This window comes from Ranitomeya variabilis, chromosome 6 (assembly GCF_051348905.1).
Source record: "Ranitomeya variabilis isolate aRanVar5 chromosome 6, aRanVar5.hap1, whole genome shotgun sequence".
NCBI lineage: Eukaryota > Metazoa > Chordata > Amphibia > Anura > Dendrobatidae > Ranitomeya > Ranitomeya variabilis.
In genome coordinates, this window is record NC_135237.1 from 570,734,350 (window position 1) to 570,760,205 (window position 25,856).

The following is a 25,856-nucleotide window of genomic DNA, read 5'->3' on the forward strand; positions in this document are numbered from 1 at the left end:
TACACTATACTTAGCCCTGTATCTAATCCCAGGGCGTTACTCCAATCTGTATTTAATCACGCATGTGACACACTCCACGTATCTAACTCCAGCTTATGATACAGCGAGCAGCACTAATAGAATCGGAGCTGCCGGCCGACCTCATTGACGAGGTCTACTTTTCAGTATCACTTTGTAGTCACCAGTGATGGCGCCGCACCGGCTTCCTAAACTTCATCCTTTCTTATCCTGTTGCAAACAGAAGGGGGGAGAGGCTGAGGTCATACACACAAGATCAGACCCCGCTTACATTTACTGTGGTCGTAATGTGAGATAGTTGTACACGAGGTTTTCTTGGCAAATTTCAGCAGCTGCTCTCCCTAGTGTTTAAAAATGGAAATTCTAAACCTTTTAAAATTATTTTTCATATATTATTTCATTTAAAACAAATAATATTTACAAAAAGACAAAACATTAATACTTTCTATTTTTTCAATTGTTAAATTTTTTTTTGTTATGGCACCTTTTCTTTTTAAAAAATAAATAAAATGTTTATATGGGCTGTCCTTACTTCTTCTCAGTGTCACTCTACATTCTCACATACTTGTGATACATTTATGAATACCGTAATAAAGAGAAAAGTTCACGGAGACATCTTGGCTGCACTGCTTGGCAAGTAACTAAGGTTCTTCTTCTTTTCCGCATTATAGCTATGAGTATCTGTCAGTAAAAATGTTCTAGATTTCAGATTTAATAAATAAAGTTGGATTAATTTGATCAGAACCCGGATGCTGGCTTGCCATTTGTCATTAAATCCACAATACATTTCATCCATAGATGCCGATGGCTGCTGGCCTCTGTTGGGTGTTTGGCAGATCCTTAAAAAAAAAAATCATTCCAATTGCCCTTTTTCATGTCTGTGAGTGACCTGATGTACTAAATGAATTTTGCTCTAATTGCACTGCCCACTTTTCACACACCAATACGGTTTCTCCTCTATGTGAATTCTCTGATTTCAAAATATGATTTTACTGTAAAACATTTTCCACCTAGAAAATATCAAAATGGCTTCTCTTCTGTGTGACTTTTCTTATGTTTATCACACCTGGATTTAGTAATAAAACATTTCCCACAAATGGAACATGAATACGGCTTCTCTCCGGAGTGTGTTCTCTCATGATGTACAAGAGTTGTTCTATCTTTAAAGCACTTGTCACATATTGAACATGGAAATGGCCTCTCCCCTGTGTGAATTCTCTCATGTGCTACAAGGCCTGCTTTAATTTTAAAACACCTCCCACATACTGAACAGGAATATGGTTTCTCTCCTGTGTGACCTCTCAAATGTTTTACATAAGTTGATTTAGCTGTAAAGCACCTCCCACATTCTGAACATGAATACGGCTTCTCTCCTGTGTGAATCCTCTTATGTGTAATGAGGCTTGATTTATGTGAAAAGCATTTCCCACATACTGAACAGGCATGCGGCTTTTCTCCTGTGTGAATTAACCAATGTTTAACGAGAATTGATTTAACTGAAAAGCATTTCCCACATTCTGAACAGGAATACGGCTTCTCTCCTGTGTGGATTCTCTCATGTATCACAAGTTCTGCTTTGATATTAAAACATTTCCCACATTCTGGACATGGAAATAAATTCTGTCCTGTGTGAATTCTTTCATGAACAACAAGATTTGATTTATCTTGAAAACATTTTCCACATTCTGAACATGAATACGGCTTTTCTCCTGTGTGAGTTCGCATATGTCTAATAAGATTTGTTTTTCTTGTAAAACATTTTGAACAGAGTGAACATGAAAAGGTCTTCACCACTGTGTCACTTTTTCCATTTATTGAATATGAAGATGGCACCTCGCTTGTGTGAATTCTCTGATGGGCATCAAGATTTGATTCATTTGAAAAGCATTTCCCACATTCTGAACATGAATACGGCTTCTCTCCTGTGTGAATTCTCTCATGTTGAATAAGTGCTGATTTATAGTCAAAACACTTCCCACATTCTGAACAGGAGTATGGCTTCTTTCCTGTCTGACTTAATACATGTTGATAAAGGCCTGGTTTATTAGTTAAGCACATTTCACATTCTGAAAAGAAGTTCTGCCTCTCCCCGGTGTTAATTCTTCTGTGGGAACAGAGATCTGAGCTTTTTGTAAACTGAAATAATTTACTGTCTTCCTGATCTGCACTTGTCATAAGAAGCTTTGATTGGTCACAAGTAGTATCCTCAAGATAAGGTGGACTATAAGGGAGATCTGTACTGTGGAGTCCTGGGTGTACAGTGAGGGTGAGAAGGTTTTCTTCAGAGGAGTGATGAGCCATATCTTCATCTTCTACTTTACAATTTAGTGATATGACATTTTTACTGGAATTTTCTGAAAAGATTAATGATAGAATTATATTAACCTCAATTTAGAAAAATACATAAAACATTCCCAAATACGTGCAGATTTTATATGATTTGGATTTTAGTTGATAAATTTATTTAGGGTTAAGAATGGGTTGTAATTTTTTCTCTAAATCATATGCAGTTTTTCTGAGCCAAAGCCAGAAGTAAATCCAGCAGGAAGAAGTACGAGCCATACCCTTATATTTCTCTTTTCTTTTGAATAGACATCTGGCCAGGAGTAAATTCACAAGGAATAGCAAATAAAATCAAAGTGTATAAGAAATTACATGTGTAATCCCAGTCTTAGGGCATTTTGACCTGGAAATATTTTTAAAATTGATTTTTCCATCCGAAAAATCCACATTAAAATAATGCTTTAAAAAAGTTTTGGCTTTTTTTTGTGTATGGGATAAGTTTTTTCTGCTTCAATTGATTCAGAGATTTGCATACACGTGGTCACATGACAACTAGATGGGAGCAAATTCTCTGAATGCAAGTCTAGTCGGAATGTGGCTGGAATTATGTAAATCGCATATTTGCGGTCACAGTGCTGGCAGCAGAGAATCCTCAAATGTACATTGTGCATGATGTGAGGTTTCACAAGTCTGCAGTTATATAGAGTGACTGCAGACTTGTTGCCTGGACAGCACAGTGGAGCAGTGGTTAGCACTGTATTATGTGCTGAGCAGCGCGGTGGCTCAGTAGTTAGAACTGTAGTATGTATTGGGCAGCACGGTGGCTCAGTGCTTAGCACTGTTGCTTTGCAGTACTGGGGTCTTGGGTTCAGATCCCACCAAGGCCAACATCTGCAAGGAGTTTGTATGCTCTTCCCATGTTTGCGTGGATTTCCTCGCACACTCCAAATACATACTGATAGGGAATTTAGATTAAACCCCCATTGGGGTCAGTGATGACCATGATGATGGATATATAGCCCTGAGGAATATAATGGCGCTATATCAGCAGATCATAATAATAATATAGACGAACAACCAGTTTAAGAAAGCTGTGAATTCCCGTTCTGTAATCTTACATACCTGCAGTAAAATCTATGGGAATTTCCTCTCCTACGTCACTCACACTCGGTGGATCGCTCCTCATCATCGTCTCTTCTTGTTCTGCCTTAACCTCCACATTAATATTAGTCCGATCTTCCCCCTGATGTGACATATGCAAATTGAAGGAAAAAGCCAATGGGTTAATGTAAGAAATCCCCGCAATTCTATCACATCTATGAGTGCAGGGGAAAATGTCGCACGTCCCTCTATAGATCTGATACGGAGCTCAGCACCATCTACCTGATGAGTCTCCGGGACGTTGTGACTTCCCTCTGGACGGTCCGGGGAACACAGAGGACGGGGACATCTCTCTGGGGGGTCTCTTTCATCTGTAGGAGACACAGAACAGATAGTTTGCATGTGATGACCGGATGATGGGAGTTGTATCTAGAGGACGCTCTTTTACAACCAGTGATGGTCTCCCCTCCGCCCCATTCAGATGTCTGTTTTTTCGTAGGCGTGCAATAGCACTTGTACCTATAACAGTGTTTGGGGTCATTCACATGTCTGTGATTGTTCACGGTCCTGGTAGTCAGCACAAAATTGTGGAGACAGGTCTGATTTTCATCCGAATGTCAGATCAAAATCAGCCATGCAAGTCTATGGGTCAGTGAAAAAGCACTTGGATGGTCCGATATTCATGGAGAAAGTGGCTAAACTTTTTTCCCTCACATTTAAGAAACTAGGACCAAAACTAGTACAGTTTTGAAAAAAAAAATGCCTTACTCAGCTGATCGTCCTCCATCTCTTCTACATCTACAATATCAACCTCAATGTTCATCAGATCTTCACCCTAAACAGAAAAAAAAAAAACCAGTAGAATGAACTTTGGTGCCATCTCTTTATGGTCGTGGGTCGCTGATGAGACTTTAGTGTCATCTACCTGATGATTCTCCGGGACGTTGTGATTCTCCCCTGGACAGTCCGGGGAACACAGAGGACGAGGACATCTCTCTGGTGGGTTTCTCCTCCTGGATCCATCTGTGGGAGACACAATCGGTGAATGTTATGGTAAGGTGGGCAGACATAGTAAGAAACAAATGATTACACTTGACGATAATGTTTTTCCATGAGCCCATGACAAAATCACAAAGACTCCCTCCTTAAGAAATGGAAGCAGGACCAGGCAGTAAAGACTTGAGGACAGGTTTCACTTTGATGTAAAATTTGTTTTGATGAGTAAATCACACTCACTGTTATATTGTGCTATGAGGGTCTTGTCTCTATTCACTGTGTACTGCCCTTAACCTCTTCACCCTCAAGCCTGTTTTCACCTTCCTGACCAGTCCAAATTGTAAAATTCTGACCACTGTCACTTAAAGAGGTCATGACTCTGGAGCTTCAATGTCAAACCAGTTAGTCATGCTGTACAAAATAATTACGACTGCACCCCTCAAAGTGCTCAAAAACACATTCAAGAAGCTTATTAACCCTTTAGGTTTTTCACAGGAACGAAAGCAATGTGAAAGGAAAAAAAAAATAACATTTTACTTTTTCCCACAAAAATGTTGCTTTAGGACAAAATATTTTATTTCCACAATGGTCACAGGGAAAAAAAATTAACCCCAAAATGCGTTGTGCAAATACCGGATACTCTATATGTGGGGGAAAACTACAGTTTGGATGCACTGATGAGCTCCAAAAGGAGGAAGTCATGTTTTGGACTTTGATGGAATTGTTTGGGGGTGCCATGAAGCATTTGCCAAATTAGCATAAACCCCAACAAGTGACCTTATAATAGAAATGATCTTGTGATTTCCTGGTATGTAAATTTTATGATGCAGTGGCATATGTGAGCAGTGTAGTGTACATCAAGTCAAGCAATAAATTACAGTAAGTCAGAAATAGATATAGTAGTCCATGGATTGGATAGTGGTACAGTTTGAATTGAAAGTCTTTTATACACAGACCAGGTTTGTCGGGGCAGGTGTCACACTGAAAAAGGGTGCCATTTCTTATCCCCCTTCTGTAACACACTTTGCACCTATTCTGTGACCTTCCTTTCTTAGAAGCTTGAGGGACCTCACTGTGGAAATGTTGCCCTGGTACTATACAGGCATCTTCAGTTCTGGAAGTACTGGGGCCCGCTCCTGTCTGGAGACACGGTGACCGAAGGTTCCTATGACGCAACTTTGTCAAAGGTCGTGAACAGGTTAAGGTTTTCCAATGAATATCCCTGGTTAAAGGGAACCTGTCACTTGAATCAAGCAGCCCAGACCACGTGAAGCAGGAATCAGAGGTTGTCGGTACACCTGCAGCCAGGTAGGTTTATCTCTGAAAAGTCTGGAAAGTTGGCTGAGGACTATACTGATAGACGTACAGGAGCTGCCACCTCCGCTGGATTCTACCTGCTCCGCTGCAGGTGATTGACAGGTCTCTCCCTACACACACATGGGAGAGACCGGTCACTAGAGCAGCGATTCTACAAGTCCATATCAACACTTTAACGAGCCTTGCCATGTGACGTAGGATAAAACGCAATCATGTAAAACAACATGGTCTAGGCGTCATGAATCGATTGACAGGTTCCCTTTCCAGTCTCCAGCGTACATCACTATAGCCGTACAGTGACACACGCGGCCGATAACATCACCAGTGTAACACATACCGCACAGGATATTACTTTTGTGGGACGTCTCTGCAGTATACAGCACAGTCTACTGAGCCAGCTGGATGGATGAGAAAATCTGTCGGGGGAATGTCGCCCTATAAAATGTTTACTAGGGGCCTAAACAGGGAGTCCCCACATCACATATCATTACTCACATCTTTGCTCACGGCAGCGGACAACGAGGCTCATATATACGTCTCTCCTTACCTGGTGATGTGCGGGGCTGGGCGTCCTCCATCATGACGTCCTCGTACAGATCCTTGTGTCCTTCTAGATACTCCCACTCCTCCAAGGAGAAATGGACGGTGACGTCCTGACACCTTATAGGAACCTGACAGACAACGAGAGCGTCATTACCCAGAATCCTCCAGTGCCGCTACCGTATAATGTCCCAGCAGTCACCTCTCCGGTCAGCAGCTCAATCATCTTGTTGGTCAGTTCTAGGATCTTCTTCTTGCTTCTCTCATGTATCGGAGAGTGCGGGGGAGGATCTGTGATGAGGCTCCGCCTCCTGCTCCGCCCTCCTGACTCACGGCTGCTGGGAGTCATTGACGTCTTCTTTACCAGTGTGTAATCCTGTGTGACCAAGAGAGTGTGAAAGTTTCAGTACTCGTACAGTAAAGAATCGCTGCCTACATAAGTGCAGAAACCTCTGACGTGGAGGATGGCCCCTTGTTATAGATCAGTAAAGCTACCACAACCATTGGATATCCCCTCGCCTCCGAGCCTCACTCCCGCATCGCTGCTCTTGCTTCCCGCCTCGCCATCTCTTCCTCGTGTCGGCATCACAACATTACCTCTGGCGCAGTGATCACGATGATACGACCAGAATGGTGACGGATCTTCACACCATCTGCTGTTCCACACTTTTACCTTTCCTACAAGGCTCCGGAGCCTTTTTACAGGACATCGGATCGTTCCTATTACTTCTTCTTGTGGATTTTACCTTTTAGATGTTTCGGATGATAAATAATCCCTTGAAGGTACGGACAGAAGTTTACCTCTCCGGTCAGCAGGTAGAGGATTTCCAAGGTGAAGCTTAATATTTTCCTGGTGAGGTTATTCTGGTCCGTGTCCATCCTCGGTCGCTCAGGACTCTTATGTGCTGCACGTCCTCCAGGATATCACAGGATACATGTGACGCGTTAAATTCACTACAAGGTATTAAGTGGTGAAACAAACGGCCATGGTTGAGTTGTGAAGTTGAGACGTAGTTTCTTCACACAAATCCCATTTCCGGCCATCGATCACAACCTGGACAAATGTAGTCAATATACACTGGATTTATAGGAATTTATCAAAACCGTTTTACGCTTTCTTATTATGTATAATCAGAGATTTTTCCTACAGAGGAGCGGCGTGTCGATGGGCGATAAATGCTGTCCATCCGTTGAACATCTCAACTTCAAGACATGGTGTTTCAAGGTGTTGCCCCTCATCAGTATAAAGTATGAGAACTTATTTGGCTAGGTGAGAGGCTAAGGACGGGCTCTAAGGGGTAAGTTTTCTCCTTGTGGAAAGTGACATCCTAGGTCTGACATGCCAGTATTAATGTATTAAGAGACTTGAAAGTCTTGTATGTTTCTCTGGGAAATTAAATATCCAAATCGTCTCATCAGAGAGGAAGAGGACTCTATAAAGCCACCTACTGGAAGTAGCAATCCTAAAAGTCAGTATTGACCCTTCAACCCCTTAACCCCAAGAGCTTTTTTCGGTTTTGCATTTTTTTCGCTCTCCTCCTTTCCAGAGCCATAACTTTTTTTATTTTTCCGTTAATATGGCCATGTGAGGGCTTGTTTTTTGCGGGACAAGTTGCACTTTTAAACGACATCATTGGTTTAGCATGTCATGTACTAGAACAAAATTCCAAGTGAGGTGAAATTGCAAAAAAAGTAAAATCCCACAGTTGTTTTTTGTTTGGCTTTTCTACTATGTTCACTAAATGCTAAAACTGACCTGATATTATGATTCTCCAGGTCATTACGAGTTCATAGACACCAAACATGCCTAGGTTATTTTTTTATCTAGGTGGTGAAAAAAGATTCCAAAGTTTGCTAAAAAAAAATTCCGCCATTTTCTGATACCCGTAGCGTCTCCATTTTTCGGGATCTGGGGTCGGGTGAGGGCTTATTTTTTGCGCGCCGAGCTGATGTTTTTAATTATACCATTTTGGTGCAGATACGTTCTTTTGATTGCCCGTTATTGCATTTTAACCCCTTTCTGACATCTGACGTACTATCCCGTCGAGGTGGGGTGGGCCCGTATGACCACCGACGGGATAGTACGTCATACGCGATCGGCCGCGCTCACGGGGGGAGCGCGGCCGATCGCGGCCGGGTGTCAGCTGCATATCACAGCTGACATCCGGCACTATGTGCCAGGAGCGGTCACGGACCGCCCCCGGCACATTAACCCCCGGCACACCACGATCAAACATGATCGCGGTGTACCGGCGGTATAGGGAAGCATCGCGCAGGGAGGGGGCTCCCTGCGGGCATCCCTGAGACCCCCGCAGCAACGCGATGTGATCTCGTTGCTCCGAGGGTCTCCTACCTCCCTCCTCGCCGCAGGTCCCGGATCCAAGATGGCCGCGGCATCCGGGTCCTGCAGGGAGGGAGGTGGCTTACCGAGTGCCTGCTCAGAGCAGGCGCTGGTAAGCCTGCAGCCCTGCACAGCAGATCGCCGATCTGACAGAGTGCTGTGCACACTGTCAGATCACCGATCTGTAATGTCCCCCCCTGGGACAAAGTAAAAAAAGTTTAAAAAAATTTTTTCCACATGTGTAAAAAAATAAATAAAAAATAAATTCCTAAATAAAGAAAAAAAAAAATATTATTCCCATAAATACATTTCTTTATCTAAATTAAAAAAAAAACAATAAAAGTACACATATTTAGTATCGCCGCGTCCGTAACGACCCAACCTATAAAACTGTCCCACTAGTTGACCCCTTCAGTAAACACCGTGAGAAAAAAAAAAAAAACGAGGCAAAAAACAACGCTTTATTACCATACCGCCGAACAAAAAGTGGAATAACACGCGATCAAAAAGACAGATATAAATAACCATGGTACCGCTGAAAACGTCATCTTGTCCCGCAAAAAACGAGCCGCCATACAGCATCATCAGCAAAAAAATTAAAAAAGTTATAGTCCTGAGAATAAAGCGATACCAAAATAATTATTTTTTCTATAAAATAGCTTTTATCGTATAAAAGCGCCAAAACATAAAAAAATGATATAAATGAGGTATCGCTGTAATCGTACTGACCCGACGAATAAAACTGCTTTATCAATTTTACCAAACGCAGAACGGTATAAACGCCTCCCCCAAAAGAAATTCATGAATAGCTGGTTTTTGATCATTCTGCCTCACAAAAATCGGAATAAAAAGCGATCAAAAAATGTCATGTGCCCGAAAATGTTACCAATAAAAACGTCAACTCGTCCCGCAAAAAACAAGACCTCACATGACTCTGTGGACTCAAATATGGAAAAATTATAGCTTTCAAAATGTGGTAACGCAAAAAATATTTTTTGCAATAAAAAGCGTCTTTCAGTGTGTGACAGCTGCCAATCATAAAAATCCGCTAAATAACCCGCTATAAAAGTAAATCAAACCCCCCTTCATCACCCCCTTAGTTAGGGAAAAATAAAAAAATTTAAAAAATGAATTTATTTCCATTTTCCCATTAGGGTTAGGGCTAGGGTTAGGGCTAGGGTTATTGCTAGGGTTAGGGCTAGGGTTATTGCTAGGGTTAGGGCTAGGGTTAGGGCTAGGGTTATTGTTAGGGTTAGGGCTAGGGTTATTGCTAGGGTTAGGGCTAGGGTTAGGGCTAAGGTTATTGCTAGGGTTAGGGCTAGGGATAGGGTTAAGGCTAAAGTTAGGGTTTGGATTACATTTACGGTTGGGAATAGGGTTGGGATTAGGGTTAGGGGTGTGTCAGGGTTAGGGGTGTGGTTAGGGTTACCGTTTGGATTAGGGTAAGGGGTGTGTTTGGATTAGGGTTTCAGTTATAATTGGGGGGTTTCCACTGGTTAGGCACATCAGGGGCTCTCCAAACGGGACATGGCATCCGATCTCAATTCCAGACAATTCTGCGTTGAAAAAGTAAAACAGTGCTCCTTCCCTTCAGAGCTCTCCCGTGTACCCAAACAGGGGCTTACCCCAACATATGGGGTATCGGCGTACTCAGGACAAATTGGACAACATCTTTTGGGGTCCAATTTCTCCTGTTACCCTTGGGAAAATACAAAACTGGGGGCTAAAAAATAAGTTTTGTGGGAAAAAAAAGATTTTTTATTTTCACGGCTCTGCGTTGTAAACTGTAGTGAAACACTTGGGGGTTCAAAGTTCTCACAACACATCTAGATAAGTTCCTTGGGGGGTCTAATTTCCAATATGGGGTCACTTGTGGGGGGTTTCTACTGTTTAGGTACATCAGGGTCTCTGCAAATGCAACGTGACGCCTGCAGACAAATCCATCTAAGTCTGCATTCCAAACGGCGCTCCTTCCCTTCCGAGCTCTGCCATGCGCCCAAACAGTGGTTTACCCCCACATATGGGGTATCAGCGTACACAGGACAAATTGGACAACAACTTTTGGGGTCCAATTTATCCTGTTACCCTTGTGAAAATACAAAACTGGGGGCTAAAAAATCATTTTTGTGAAAAAAATAATAATTTTTATTTTCACGGCTCTGCGTTATAAACTGTAGTGAAACACTTGGGGGTTCAAAGTTCTCACAACACATCTAGATATGTTCCTTGGGAGGTCTAGTTTCCAATTTGGGGTCACTTGTGGGGGGTTTCTACTGTTTGGGTACATCAGGGGCTCTGCAAATGCAACGTGATGCCTGCAGACCAATCCATTTAAGTCTGCATTCCAAATGGCGCTCCTTCCCTTCCGAGCTCTGTCATGCGCCCAAACAGTGGTTCCCCCCCACATATGGGGTATCGTTGTACTCAGGACAAATTGCACAACAACTTTTGTGGTCTAATTTCTTTTCTTACCCTTGGGAAAATAAAAAAATGGGGGCGAAAAGATAATTTTTGTGAACAAATATGATTTTTTATTTTTACGGCTCTGCATTATAAACTTCTGTGAAGCACTTGTTGGGTCAAAGTGCTCAACACACATCTAGATAAGTTCCTTAAGGGGTCTACTTTCCAAAATGGTGTCACTTGTGGGGGGTTTCAATGTTTCGGCACATCAGGGGCTCTCTGTTGTGAATTAGACTTTTTTGGCTCCCTCTAGTGGTTACTAGTTATATCACTCTGGGATTTCCTTCCCTCTGTTTGCACCCAGCTGGGTCGTTACTTCAGGGGTGTTGCTATATAAACCTCCTGGAACCTTAGTCCAGTGCCTGGCATCGGTGTTATCAGACACATTCTGTTTGCTCCTGTTTGCTGGTCCTGGTTCGTGCTAAATTAAGCTAAGTCTTGCTTCTTTGTTTTTTGGGTTATTTGTTTGCTATCATTTTTGTCCAGCTTGTACTAAATGTGATTCCTGACCTTGCTGGAAGCTCTAGGGGGCTGGTGTTCTCCCCCCGGGCCGTTAGACGGTTCGGGGGTTCTTGAATTTCCAGTGTGGATATTTTTGATAGGATATTTTGTTGACCATATAAGTTATCTTTCTATATTCTGCTATTAGCTAGTGGGCCTCTATTTGCTAAATTCCTAGCTCATTCTTATGTTTGTCTTTTCCTCTTACCTCACCGTTATTATTTGTGGGGGGCTTCTATCCAACTTTTTGGGGTATTTCCTCTGGAGGCAAGAAAGGTCTTTCTTTTCCCTTCTAGGGGTAGTTAGCTCTCCGGCTGGCGCGAGACGTCTAGGATCAACGTAGGAACGTTCCCCGGCTGCTGCTATTTGTGGTGCTAGGATTAGTTATATGGTCAGCCCAGTTACCACTGCCCTATGAGCTGGTTTTCTGTATTTACTGACTTAGCATTATTCCTGAGACCCTCTGCCATTGGGGTCATAACAGTATGCCAGGCCAATATTGAATGTTTAAAGCATTGCAGAAGTGGGATAATAAGAAAGGAAATTCTGAGTTTTTTTTTTTCCTTCCTCTCTTCCTCCCCTTTACCTTTGAGTGGCTTGTGCTTGCTGCAGACATGAATGTGCAGACCTTGATTACAAGTGTTGACCAGCTGGCAGCTCGTGTGCACGGTATACAAGATTTTGTTACCAGTAGTCCTATGTCTGAACCTAAAATACCTATTCCGGAATTGTTTTCTGGAGATCGATTTAGGTTTAGGAATTTCAAGAATAATTGTAAATTGTTTCTTTCTCTGAGACCCCGTTCATCTGGAGATTCTGCTCAGCAAGTTAAAATTGTTATTTCTTTTTTGCGGGGCGACCCTCAGGATTGGGCTTTCTCGCTAGCGCCAGGAGATCCGGCATTGGCGAATATTGATGCGTTTTTTCTGGCGCTCGGATTGCTTTACGAGGAACCCAATCTTGAAATTCAGGCAGAAAAAGCCTTGCTGGCTATTTCTCAGGGTCAGGATGAAGCTGAAGTGTATTGCCAAAAATTTCGGAAATGGTCCGTGCTTACTCAGTGGAATGAGTGTGCTCTGGCCGCAAATTTCAGAAATGGCCTTTCTGAAGCCATTAAGAATGTGATGGTGGGTTTCCCCATTCCTACAAGTCTGAATGATTCTATGGCGCTTGCTATTCAAATTGACCGGCGTTTGCGGGAGCGCAAAACCGCTAATCCTCTGGTGGTGTTGTCTGAACAAACACCTGATTTAATGCAATGTGATAGAATTCAGACTAGAAATGAACGGAAAAATCATAGACGTCAGAATGGGTTGTGTTTTTACTGTGGTGATTCTACACATGTTATATCAGCATGCTCTAAACGCCTAACAAGGGTTGTTAGTCCTGTCGCCATTGGTAATTTGCAACCTAAATTTATTTTGTCTGTGACTTTAATTTGCTCATTGTCTTCTTACCCTGTTATGGCGTTTGTGGATTCAGGTGCCGCCCTGAGTCTTATGGATCTGTCATTTGCCAAGCGCTGTGGTTTTGTTCTTGAACCGTTAGTAAATCCTATTCCTCTTAGAGGTATTGATGCTACGCCATTGGCGGAAAATAAACCGCAGTTTTGGACGCAGGTGACCATGTGCATGACTCCTGAACATCGGGAGGTGATTCGTTTTCTTGTTCTGCATAAAATGCATGATTTGGTCGTTTTGGGTCTGCCATGGTTACAGACCCACAATCCAGTCCTGGATTGGAAGGCAATGTCTGTGTCAAGTTGGGGCTGTCAGGGAATTCATGCTGATTCCCCGCCGGTGTCTATTGCTTCCTCTACTCCTTCGGAAGTTCCTGAGTATTTGTCTGATTATCAGGATGTATTCAGCGAGTCCAGGTCCAGTGCTCTGCCTCCTCATAGGGACTGTGACTGCGCCATAGATTTGATTCCAGGTAGTAAATTTCCTAAGGGAAGATTATTTAATCTGTCAGTACCTGAGCATGCCGCAATGCGTTCATATATCAAGGAGTCTCTGGAGAAGGGGCATATCCGTCCATCCTCTTCCCCTCTTGGTGCGGGATTCTTTTTTGTGGCTAAGAAGGACGGATCTTTGAGACCTTGTATTGACTATCGGCTACTGAATAAAATCACTGTAAAATTTCAGTATCCTTTGCCTCTCTTGTCGGACTTGTTTGCCCGGATTAAAGGTGCCAAGTGGTTCACCAAGATAGATCTTCGTGGTGCATACAACCTTGTGCGCATTAAGCAAGGTGATGAATGGAAGACTGCATTTAATACGCCCGAAGGTCATTTTGAGTACTTGGTGATGCCTTTTGGGCTCTCTAATGCTCCCTCAGTATTTCAGTCCTTTATGCATGATATTTTCCGGAAGTATCTGGATAAATTTATGATTGTTTATCTGGATGATATTCTGGTTTTCTCTGAAGATTGGGACTCACATGTGGAGCAGGTCAGGATGGTGTTTCAGGTTTTGCGTGAGAATGCCTTGTTTGTTAAAGGCTCAAAGTGTCTCTTTGGAGTACAGAAAGTTCCCTTTTTGGGGTTTATTTTTTCCCCTTCTGCTGTGGAGATGGACCCAGTCAAGGTCCGAGCTATTCATGAGTGGACTCAACCCACGTCAGTTAAGAGTCTTCAGAAGTTCTTGGGTTTTGCTAACTTCTACCGTCGTTTTATCGCTAATTTTTCTAGCGTTGTTAAACCTTTGACGGATATGACCAAGAAAGGTTCTGATGTTGCTAACTGGGCTCCTGCAGCCGTGGAGGCGTTCCAGGAGTTGAAGCGCCGGTTTACTTCGGCGCCTGTTTTGTGCCAGCCTGATGTCTCACTTCCCTTTCAGGTCGAGGTGGATGCTTCTGAGATTGGGGCAGGGGCCGTTTTGTCACAGAGAGGCCCTGGTTGCTCGGTAATGAGACCTTGTGCTTTCTTCTCTAGGAAGTTTTCGCCTGCTGAGCGGAATTATGATGTGGGCAATCGGGAATTACTGGCCATGAAGTGGGCATTTGAGGAGTGGCGTCATTGGCTCGAGGGTGCTAAGCATCGTGTGGTGGTCTTGACTGATCACAAAAATTTGATGTATCTCGAGTCTGCTAAACGCTTGAATCCTAGACAGGCCCGTTGCTCATTGTTTTTCCCCCGTTTTGACTTCGTGGTCTCGTATTTACCAGGTTCAAAGAATGTGAAAGCTGATGCTCTTTCAAGGAGCTTTGTGCCTGACTCTCCTGGAGTCACAGAACCTGTTGGTATTCTTAAAGAAGGAGTTATTTTGTCAGCCATTTCTCCTGATTTGCGACGTGTGTTGCAGAGATTTCAAGCTGGTAGACCTGACTCTTGTCCACCTGACAGACTGTTTGTTCCTGATAAGTGGACCAGCAGAGTCATTTCCGAGGTTCATTCCTCGGTGTTGGCAGGTCATCCGGGAATTTTTGGCACCAGAGATCTGGTGGCTAGATCATTTTGGTGGCCTTCCTTGTCACGGGATGTACGGTCATTTGTGCAGTCCTGTGGGACTTGTGCTCGAGCTAAGCCTTGCTGTTCCCGTGCCAGCGGGTTGCTCTTGCCCTTGCCTGTCCCGAAGAGGCCTTGGACACATATTTCCATGGATTTCATTTCTGATCTCCCGGTGTCTCGGGGTATGTCTGTCATCTGGGTGGTATGTGATCGCTTTTCAAAAATGGTCCATTTGGTGCCTTTGCCTAAGCTGCCTTCCTCTTCCGATCTGGTTCCTGTGTTCCTTCAGAATGTGGTTCGTTTACACGGCATTCCTGAGAATATTGTGTCTGACAGAGGATCCCAGTTTGTTTCCAGGTTCTGGCGATCCTTTTGTGCTAGGATGGGCATTGATTTATCGTTCTGGTCTGCCTTTCATCCTCAGACTAATGGACAAACTGAGCGAACTAATCAGACTCTGGAAGCTTACTTGAGGTGTTTTGTTTCGGCAGATCAGGATGATTGGGTGACCTTCTTGCCGTTGGCTGAGTTTGCCCTAAATAATCGGGCTAGTTCCGCTACTTTGGTTTCGCCATTTTTCTGCAACTCTGGTTTCCATCCTCGTTTTTCCTCGGGACATGTGGAGCCTTCTGACTGTCCTGGAGTGGATTCTGTGGTGGATAGGTTGCAGCAGATCTGGAATCATGTGGTGGACAACTTGAAGTTGTCACAGGAGAAGGCTCAGCGTTTTGCCAACCGCCGCCGCGGTGTGGGACCCCAACTTCGTGTTGGGGATTTGGTATGGCTGTCTTCTCGATTTGTTCCTATGAAGGTCTCCTCTCCTAAATTTAAGCCTCGCTTCATCGGTCCTTACAAGATATTGGAAATCCTTAATCCTGTGTCCTTTCACTTGGATCTTCCGGTTTCGTTTGCCATTCACAACGTGTTCCATAGGTCTTTGTTACGACGCTACGTTGTGCCTGTGGTTCCTTCTGCTGAGCCTCCTGCTCCGGTGTTGGTTGAGGGCGAGTTGGAGTACGTGGTGGAGAAGATCTTGGATTCTCATCTCTCCAGGCGGAGGCTTCAGTATTTGGTCAAGTGGAAGGGTTATGGTCAGGAGGATAATTCCTGGGTGGTTGCCTCTGATGTGCATGCGGCCGATTTGGTTCGTGCCTTTCACGCTGCTCATCCTGATCACCCTGGTGGTCTTGGTGAGGGTTCGGTGACCCCTCCTTAAGGGGGTGGTACTGTTGTGAATTAGACTTTTTTGGCTCCCTCTAGTGGTTACTAGTTATATCACTCTGGGATTTCCTTCCCTCTGTTTGCACCCAGCTGGGTCGTTACTTCAGGGGTGTTGCTATATAAACCTCCTGGAACCTTAGTCCAGTGCCTGGCATCGGTGTTATCAGACACATTCTGTTTGCTCCTGTTTGCTGGTCCTGGTTCGTGCTAAATTAAGCTAAGTCTTGCTTCTTTGTTTTTTGGGTTATTTGTTTGCTATCATTTTTGTCCAGCTTGTACTAAATGTGATTCCTGACCTTGCTGGAAGCTCTAGGGGGCTGGTGTTCTCCCCCCGGGCCGTTAGATGGTTCGGGGGTTCTTGAATTTCCAGTGTGGATATTTTTGATAAGATTTTTTGCTGACCATATAAGTTATCTTTCTATATTCTGCTATTAGCTAGTGGGCCTCTCTTTGCTAAATTCCTAGCTCATTCTTATGTTTGTCTTTTCCTCTTACCTCACCGTTATTATTTGTGGGGGGCTTCTATCCAACTTTTTGGGGTATTTCCTCTGGAGGCAAGAAAGGTCTTTCTTTTCCCTTCTAGGGGTAGTTAGCTCTCCGGCTGGCGCGAGACGTCTAGGATCAACGTAGGAACGTTCCCCGGCTGCTGGTATTTGTGGTGCTAGGATTAGTTATATGATCAGCCCAGTTACCACTGCCCTATGAGCTGGTTTTCTGTATTTACTGACTTAGCATTATTCCTGAGACCCTCTGCCATTGGGGTCATAACAGCTCTCCAAACGCAACATGGCGTCCCATCTCAATTCCAGTCAATTTTGCATTGAAAAGTCAAATGGCGCTCCTTCCCTTCAGAGCTCTGCCCTGCGCCCAAACAATGGTTTACACCCACATATGGGGTATCGTTGTACTCAGGACAAATTGCACAACAACTTTTGTGGTCTAATTTCTTCTCTTACCCTTGGGAAAATTAAAAAATGGGGGCGAAAATATCATTTTTGTGAAAAAATATGATTTTTTATTTTTACGGCTCTGCATTATAAACTTCTGTGAAGCACTTGTTGGGTCAAAGTGCTCACCACACATCTCGATAAGTTCCTTAGGGGGTCTACTTTCCAAAATGGTGTCAGTTGTGGGGGGTTTCAATGTTTAGGCACATCAATGCTCTCCAAACGCAACATGGCGTCCCATGTCAATTCCAGTCAATTTTGCATTGAAAAGTCAAATGGCGCTCCTTTCCTTCCGAGCTCTGCCATGCGCCCAAACAGTGGTTTACCCCCACATATCGGGTATTAGCGTACTCAGGACAAATTGTACAACAACTTTTGGGGTCCATTTTCTCCTGTTACCCTTGGTAAAATAAAACAAATTGGAGCTGAAATAAATTTTGTGTAAATAAAAATGAACATTTAACTTTTTTTCAAACATTCCAAAAATTCCTGTGAAACACCTGAAGGGTTAATACATTTTTTGAATGTGGTTTTGAGCACCTTGAGGGGTGCAGTTTTTAGAATGGTGTCACACTTGGGTATTTTCTGTCATATAGACCCCTCAAAATGACTTCAAATGAGATGTGGTCCCTGAAAAAAAATGGTGTTGTAAAAATGAGAAATTGCTGGTCAATTTTTAACCCTTATAACTCAATAAAAAAAAAAAATTTGGTTCCAAAATTGTGCTGATGTAAAGTAGATATGTGGGAAATGTTACTTATTAAGTATTTTGCGTGACATATGTCTGTGATTTAAGGGCATAAAAATTCAACGTTGGAAAATTGCGAAATTTTCAAAATTTTCGCCAAATATCCGTTTTTTTAACAAATAAACGCAAGTTATATCGAAGAAATTTTACCACTATCATGAAGTACAATATGTCACGAGAAAACAATGTCAGAATCGCCAAGATCTGTTGAAGCGTTCCAGAGTTATAACCTCATAAAGTGACAGTGGTCAGAATTGTAAAAATTGGCCTGGTCATTAACGTGCAAACCACCCTTGGGGGTGAAGGGGTTAATGCAATGTCGCAGTGACCAAAAAAATGTAATTCTGGCGTTTTGACTTTTTTTCTCGCTACGCCATTTAGCGATCAGGTTAATCCTTTTTTTATTGATAGATCGGGCGAATCTGAAGGCGGCGATACCAAATATGTGTAGGTTTTTTTTTTTTTATTGTTTTATTTTGAATGGGGCGAAAGGGAGGTGATTTGAACTTTTATATTTTTTTCATTTTTTTATATTTTTAAAACATTATTTTTTTTAACTTTTGGAATGCTTCAATAGTCTCCATGTGAGACTAGAAGATGGCACAACTAAATCGGCTCTGGTATATAGAGGCGATGATCACAAATGCAGAAATGCTCACTTGCATAGCAATCCGGCAGCAACAACCATAGGTCTCCAGACCTCTGGTTGTCATGCCAACCAATCGGTGACCTGCGATCACGTGACGGGGTCACCGATGTGCGGGATTTCTAGCACCCTTGGCAGAAGCGCGTGTTAAATGCCTCTGTCAGAGTTTGACAGCGGCATATAACTAGTTAACAGCCACGTATGGATCGCAATTCCACCCACGGCTGTTAGAGGCACATGTCAGCTGTTCAAAACAGCTGACATGTGCTGGAAAAGATGTGGGCTCAGAGCCGGAGCCCACATCAAAGGGAGGGAGTCCGACATTGGCGTACTATTACTCCCGATGTCGAAAAGGGGTTAACGAGCCTTGCAGTGTATCCCAGTCTTAGCCTCTCACTCAGCCAAATCAAATCTCATACTTTGCACTGATGAAAGGCAATACCCCGAGACACCATGTCTGCAAATTGAGATTCCGATTTGGCGGTTATCCTAAGTCATGTTGCAAGGCTCATTGAAGGGTTGATACTGACTTGTAGGATGCTACTTCCAATAAGTTCAGCTATAGAGTTCAAGTCCACTTCCTCTCTGAAGAAACAATTTGCATATTTAAATGACCCAGAGGAGCATGCAAGGCGTTTAAGTCTCCTCATACTGGCATGTCACTCCCCTCACAACTTGTTACTAATAAAAATTAGAAAGACACCATCGGGACCCACCATCCTGCATGCACAGAGCTTTCACCCCCCACAACAGGGGAGCTCGCGAGAGCAAAGAGAGGTTGTAGCAATGATCCCAACAAGAATCCATTCTTACCATAGAAATACAGGACGCCCTCACTGGTCCCAGCAGCGAGATCTCACATTGCTGCACATGAAACCAGATGTGATGAACAGAAGACAAAATGCTAAGAAATAAAATCGATGGGCGCAGCCATGGCCTGTGTGGCACCTGTTCACACACGAAGAACACGCAATCCTGAACCAACCAACGTTTTTCTATCACAGATTTAGTGGATTGCAGATGTGATCATGTCATACATGACTGGATGGAAAGAAAGCAACTGAAAATTGGTAGATCCAAAAAAAAAGAGAAAGGGAAAGTCTGATATCAAGCACCCATCAGATTGTAACAGATCACATGCCCGAGGGAGTGATCGGGAAATGTCCGACTGTAATCGGGAAGCGCAGGGATCTACTACTCAACTACACCAGACCGCATTGGGGTTAAAACGTGATCTCGTTATTGAGTCTTTATTGCTGTTTGTTAGTACTTTCCATATCACACACCGGCTCCTCCCATCACACTGTACTCTCCATATCACACACCGGCTCCTCCCATCACACTGTACTCTCCATATCACACACCGGCTCCTCCCCATCACTCTCCATATCACACACCGGCTCCTCCCCATCACTCTCCATATCACACACCGGCTCCTCCCATCACACTGTACTCTCCATATCACACACCGACTCCTCCCCCATCACACTGTACTCTCCATATCACACACCGGCTCCTCCCTCATCACACTGTACTCTCCATATCACACACCGGCTCCTCCCCATCACTCTCCATATCACACACCGGCTCCTCCCATCACACTGTACTCTCCATATCACACACCGGCTCCTCCCATCACACTGTACTCTCCATATCACACACCGACTCCTCCCCCATCACACTGTACTCTCCATATCACACACCGACTCCTCCCCCATCACACTGTACTCTCCATATCACACACCGGCTCCTCCCTCATCACACTGTACTCTCCATATCACACACCGGCTCCTCCCCATCACTCTCCATATCACACACCGGCTCCTCCCTCATCACACTGTACTCTCCATATCACACACTGGCTCCTCCCCATCACTCTCCATATCACACACCGGCTCCTCCCATCACACTGTACTCTCCATATCACACACCGGCTCCTCCCCATCACACTGTACTCTCCATATCACACACCGGCTCCTCCCATCACACTGTACTCTCCATATCACACCGGCTCCTCCCATCACACTGTACTCTCCATATCACACACCGGCTCCTCCCCATCACACTGTACTCTCCATATCACACACCGGCTCCTCCCATCACACTGTACTCTCCATATCACACACCGGCTCCTCCCCATCACTCTCCATATCACACACCGGCTCCTCCCCATCACACTGTACTCTCCATATCACACACTGGCTCCTCCCCATCACACTGTACTCTCCATATCACACACCGGCTCCTCCCCCATCACACTGTACTCTCCATATCACACACCGGCTCCTCCCCATCACACTGTACTCTCCATATCACACACCGACTCCTCCCCCATCACACTGTACTCTCCATATCACACACCGGCTCCTCCCATCACACTGTACTCTCCATATCACACACCGGCTCCTCCCCCATCACACTGAACTCTCCATATCACACACCGGCTCCTCCCCATCACACTGTACTCTCCATATCACACACCGGCTCCTCCCATCACACTGTACTCTCCATATCACACACCGGCTCCTCCCATCACACTGTACTCTCCATATCACACACCGGCTCCTCCCCATCGCTCTCCATATCACACACCGGCTCCTCCCGTCACACTGTACTCTCCATATCACACACCGGCTCCTCCCATCACACTGCACTCTCCATATCACACACCGGCTCCTCCCCATCGCTCTCCATATCACACACCGGCTCCTCCCGTCACACTGCACTCTCCATATCACACACCGGCTCCTCCCCCATCACACTGTACTCTCCATATCACACACCGGCTCCTCCCCCATCACACTGTACTCTCCATATCACACCGGCTCCTCCCGTCACACTGTACTCTCCATATCACACACCGGCTCCTCCCTCATCACACTGTACTCTCCATATCACACACCGGCTCCTCCCCATCACACTGTACTCTCCATATCACACACCGGCTCCTCCCATCACACTGTACTCTCCATATCACACCGGCTCCTCCCATCACACTGTACTCTCCATATCACACACCGGCTCCTCCCCATCACACTGTACTCTCCATATCACACACCGGCTCCTCCCATCACACTGTACTCTCCATATCACACACCGGCTCCTCCCCATCACTCTCCATATCACACACCGGCTCCTCCCCATCACACTGTACTCTCCATATCACACACTGGCTCCTCCCCCATCACACTGTACTCTCCATATCACACACCGGCTCCTCCCCCATCACACTGTACTCTCCATATCACACACCGGCTCCTCCCCATCACACTGTATTCTCCATATCACACACCGACTCCTCCCCCATCACACTGTACTCTCCATATCACACACCGGCTCCTCCCCATCACACTGTACTCTCCATATCACACACCGACTCCTCCCCCATCACACTGTTCTCTCCATATCACACACCGGCTCCTCCCATCACACTGTACTCTCCATATCACACACCGGCTCCTCCCCCATCACACTGTACTCTCCATATCACACACCGGCTCCTCCCCATCACACTGTACTCTCCATATCACACACCGGCTCCTCCCATCACACTGTACTCTCCATATCACACACCGGCTCCTCCCATCACACTGTACTCTCCATATCACACACCGGCTCCTCCCCATCGCTCTCCATATCACACACCGGCTCCTCCCGTCACACTGTACTCTCCATATCACACACCGGCTCCTCCCATCACACTGCACTCTCCATATCACACACCGGCTCCTCCCCATCGCTCTCCATATCACACACCGGCTCCTCCCGTCACACTGTACTCTCCATATCACACACCGGCTCCTCCCCCATCACACTGTACTCTCCATATCACACACCGGCTCCTCCCCCATCACACTGTACTCTCCATATCACACACCGGCTCCTCCCGTCACACTGTACTCTCCATATCACACACCGGCTCCTCCCATCACACTGTACCCTCCATATCACACACCGGCTCCTCCCATCACACTGTACTCTCCATATCACACACCGGCTCCTCCCATCACATTGTACTCTCCATATCACACACCGGCTCCTCCCATCACACTGTACTCACCATATCACACACCGGCTCCTCCTCCCCCGTCACACTGTACTCTCCATATCACACACCGGCTCCTCCCCATCACTCTCCATATCACACACCGGCTCCTCCCCCATCACACTGTACTCTCCATATCACACACCGGCTCCTCCCATCACACTGTACTCTCCATATCACACACCGGCTCCTCCCATCACACTGTACTCTCCATATCAAACACCGGCTCCTCCCCCGTCACACTGTACTCTCCATATCACACACCGGCTCCTCACATCACACTGTACTCTCCATATCACACACCGGCTCCTCCCCCATCACACTGTACTCTCCATATCACACACCGGCTCCTCCCCATCACACCGTACTCTCCATATCACACACCGGCTCCTCCTCCATCACACTGTACTCTCCGTATCACACACCGGCTCCTCCCCCGTCACACTGTACTCTCCATAACACACACCGTGTCCTCCCCCGTCACACTGTACTTTCCATATCACACCCTGTCTCCTCCCATCACACTGTACTCTCCATATCACACACAGGCTCCTCCCCCGTCACACTGTACTCTCCATATCACACACCGGCTCCTCCCCATCACTCTCCATATCACACACCGGCTCCTCCCCATCACACTGTACTCTCCATATCACACACCGGCTCCTCCCCATCACTCTCCATATCACACACCGGCTCCTCCCCCATCACACTGTACTCTCCATATCACACACCGGCTCCTCCCCATCACTCTCCATATCACACACCGGCTCCTCCCTATCACACTGTACTCTCCTTATCACACACCGGCTCCTCCCCATCACACTGTACTCTCCATATCACACACCGGCTCCTCTCCCATCACACTGTACTCTCTGTTGTGAATTTACCTTTTGGCTCCCTCTAGTGGCTACTAGTGATTTGACTCTGGGTATGTCATTCATCCCTTGTATTCTCACCTGGGTCGTTAGGTCAGGGGTGTTGCTATATAAGCTCCCTGGACCTTCAGTTCAATGCCTGGCAACGTTGATATCAGAGCTAATCTGTAGTGCTCTTGTCTACTGATCCTGGTTCCTGCTTGATTAAGCTAAGTCTGCTTCCTTGCTTTTTGCTATTTGTTTTGGTTTGCATTTTTGTCCAGCTTGTATATTATCTGTTTCCTGACCTTGCTGGAAGCTCTAGGGTGGCTGGTGTTCTCCCCCCGGGCCGTTAGACGGTTCGGGGGTTCTTGAATCTCCAGCGTGGATTTTGATAGGGTTTTTGTTGACCATATAAGTTATCTTACTACATTCTGCTATTAGTAAGTGGGCCTCTCTTTGCTAAAACCTAGTTCATCTCTGTGTTTGTCATTTCCTCTTACCTCACCGTTATTAATTGTGGGGGGCTACTATCCTACTTTTGGGGTCTATTCTCTGGAGGCAAGAGAGGTCTTTGTTTTCCTCTTCTAGGGGTAGCTAGTCCTCCGGCTGGCGCGAGACATCTAGCGACCAACGTAGGCATGTTCCCCGGCTACTGCTAGTGTTGGCGTTAGGAGTAGATATATGGTCAACCCAGTTACCACTGCCCTATGAGCTGGATTTTTGTACGTCACAGACTTACTTGTTTCTCTGAGACCCTCGCCATTGGGGTCATAACAGTTTGCCAGGACCGATTTAAATTTAGAAATTTCAGGAATAATTGTAAATTGTTTTTGTCCCTGAAACCCTGTTCATCTGGAGACTCCGCTCAGCAAGTAAAAATTGTTATTTCTTTTTTACGGGGCGACCCTCAGGATTGGGCCTTCTCGCTGGCGCCAGGAGATCCGGCATTGGCTGACATTGATGCGTTTTTTCTGGCGCTCGGTTTGCTTTATGAGGAACCCAATCTTGAGATTCAGGCAGAAAGGGCCTTGCTGGCTATGTCTCAGGGCCAGGACGAGGCTGAAGTGTATTGCCAAAAATTTCGGAAATGGTCCGTGCTGACCCAGTGGAACGAGTGTGCATTGGCTGCTAATTTTAGAAATGGCCTTTCTGAAGCTATTAAGAATGTGATGGTGGGTTTTCCCATTCCCACAGGTCTGAATGATTCTATGGCCCTGGCTATTCAAATCGACCGGCGGTTGCGGGAGCGCAAAACCGCTAATTCCCTCATGGTGTTGTCTGAACAGACACCTGATTTAATGCAATGTGATAGAATCCTGACTAGAAATGAGCGGAAAATTCATAGACGCCAGAATGGCTTGTGTTACTACTGTGGTGATTCTACACATGTTATCTCAGCATGCTCTAAACGTCTTACTAAGGTTGTTAGTCCGGTCGCCATTGGTAATTTGCAACCTAAATTTATTCTATCTGTAACTTTGATTTGCTCACTGTCATCGTATCCTGTCATGGCGTTTGTGGACTCGGGTGCTGCCCTGAGCCTTATGGATCTGTCATTTGCCAAGCGCTGCGGATTTGTTCTTGAGCCATTGGAAAATCCTATCCCTCTTAGGGGTATTGATTCTACGCCATTGGCAAAAAATAAACCGCAGTTTTGGACACAGGTTACCATGTGCATGACTCCCGAACATCGGGAGGTAATACGTTTTCTTGTTCTGCATAAAATGCATGATTTGGTTGTTTTGGGTTTGCCATGGTTACAGACCCATAATCCAGTCTTGGACTGGAAGTCTATGTCAGTGTCAAGTTGGGGCTGCCATGGAATTCATGGAGATTCCCTGCCCTTGTCTATTGCTTCTTCTACGCCTTCGGAAGTTCCGGCGTATTTGTCTGATTATCAGGATGTCTTCAGCGAGTCTAAGTCCAGTGCACTGCCTCCTCATAGGGAATGTGACTGTGCTATAGATTTGATTCCTGGCAGTAAGTTTCCTAAGGGGAGACTGTTTAATCTGTCGGTACCTGAACATACCGCGATGCGTTCATATATCAAGGAGTCTCTTGAGAAGGGGCATATCCGTCCTTCTTCTTCCCCTCTTGGTGCGGGATTCTTTTTTGTGGCTAAAAAGGACGGATCTTTGAGGCCTTGTATTGACTATCGGCTTTTAAATAAGATCACTGTCAAATTTCAGTATCCTTTGCCGCTGTTGTCAGATTTGTTTGCCCGGATTAAGGGTGCCAAGTGGTTCACCAAGATAGACCTTCGTGGTGCGTACAACCTTGTGCGCATTAGGCAGGGCGATGAATGGAAAACCGCATTCAATACGCCCGAAGGTCATTTTGAGTACTTGGTGATGCCATTCGGACTCTCTAATGCACCTTCA

General features: G+C 45.3%; 1 protein-coding gene across 3 annotated transcripts in view; it reads right to left on the bottom strand.

Annotated features, from left to right (window-relative positions):
* Nucleotides 1–287: 287 nt before the first annotated feature.
* LOC143783122 (uncharacterized) overlaps nucleotides 288–25,856 on the bottom strand; it is a 35,553-nt gene continuing 9,984 nt past the window's right edge. Inside the window, exons 2-9 of one of the 3 annotated variants that reach the window (XM_077271404.1) lie at nucleotides 7,057–7,209; nucleotides 6,458–6,631; nucleotides 6,263–6,386; nucleotides 4,328–4,425; nucleotides 4,171–4,237; nucleotides 3,685–3,773; nucleotides 3,424–3,544; nucleotides 288–2,372 (exon numbers count right to left, since the gene is read on the bottom strand). In XM_077271404.1, coding sequence (XP_077127519.1) covers nucleotides 1,039–2,372; nucleotides 3,424–3,544; nucleotides 3,685–3,773; nucleotides 4,171–4,237; nucleotides 4,328–4,425; nucleotides 6,263–6,386; nucleotides 6,458–6,631; nucleotides 7,057–7,134 — 2,085 coding nt within the window. In that variant the 5' untranslated portion in view covers nucleotides 7,135–7,209 and the 3' untranslated portion in view covers nucleotides 288–1,038. Of the gene's footprint in view, nucleotides 2,373–3,423; nucleotides 3,545–3,684; nucleotides 3,774–4,170; nucleotides 4,238–4,327; nucleotides 4,426–6,262; nucleotides 6,387–6,457; nucleotides 6,632–7,056; nucleotides 7,627–25,856 lie in introns of those variants that run through there. The other 2 variants (XM_077271403.1, XM_077271406.1) reach the window with 2 other exon arrangements.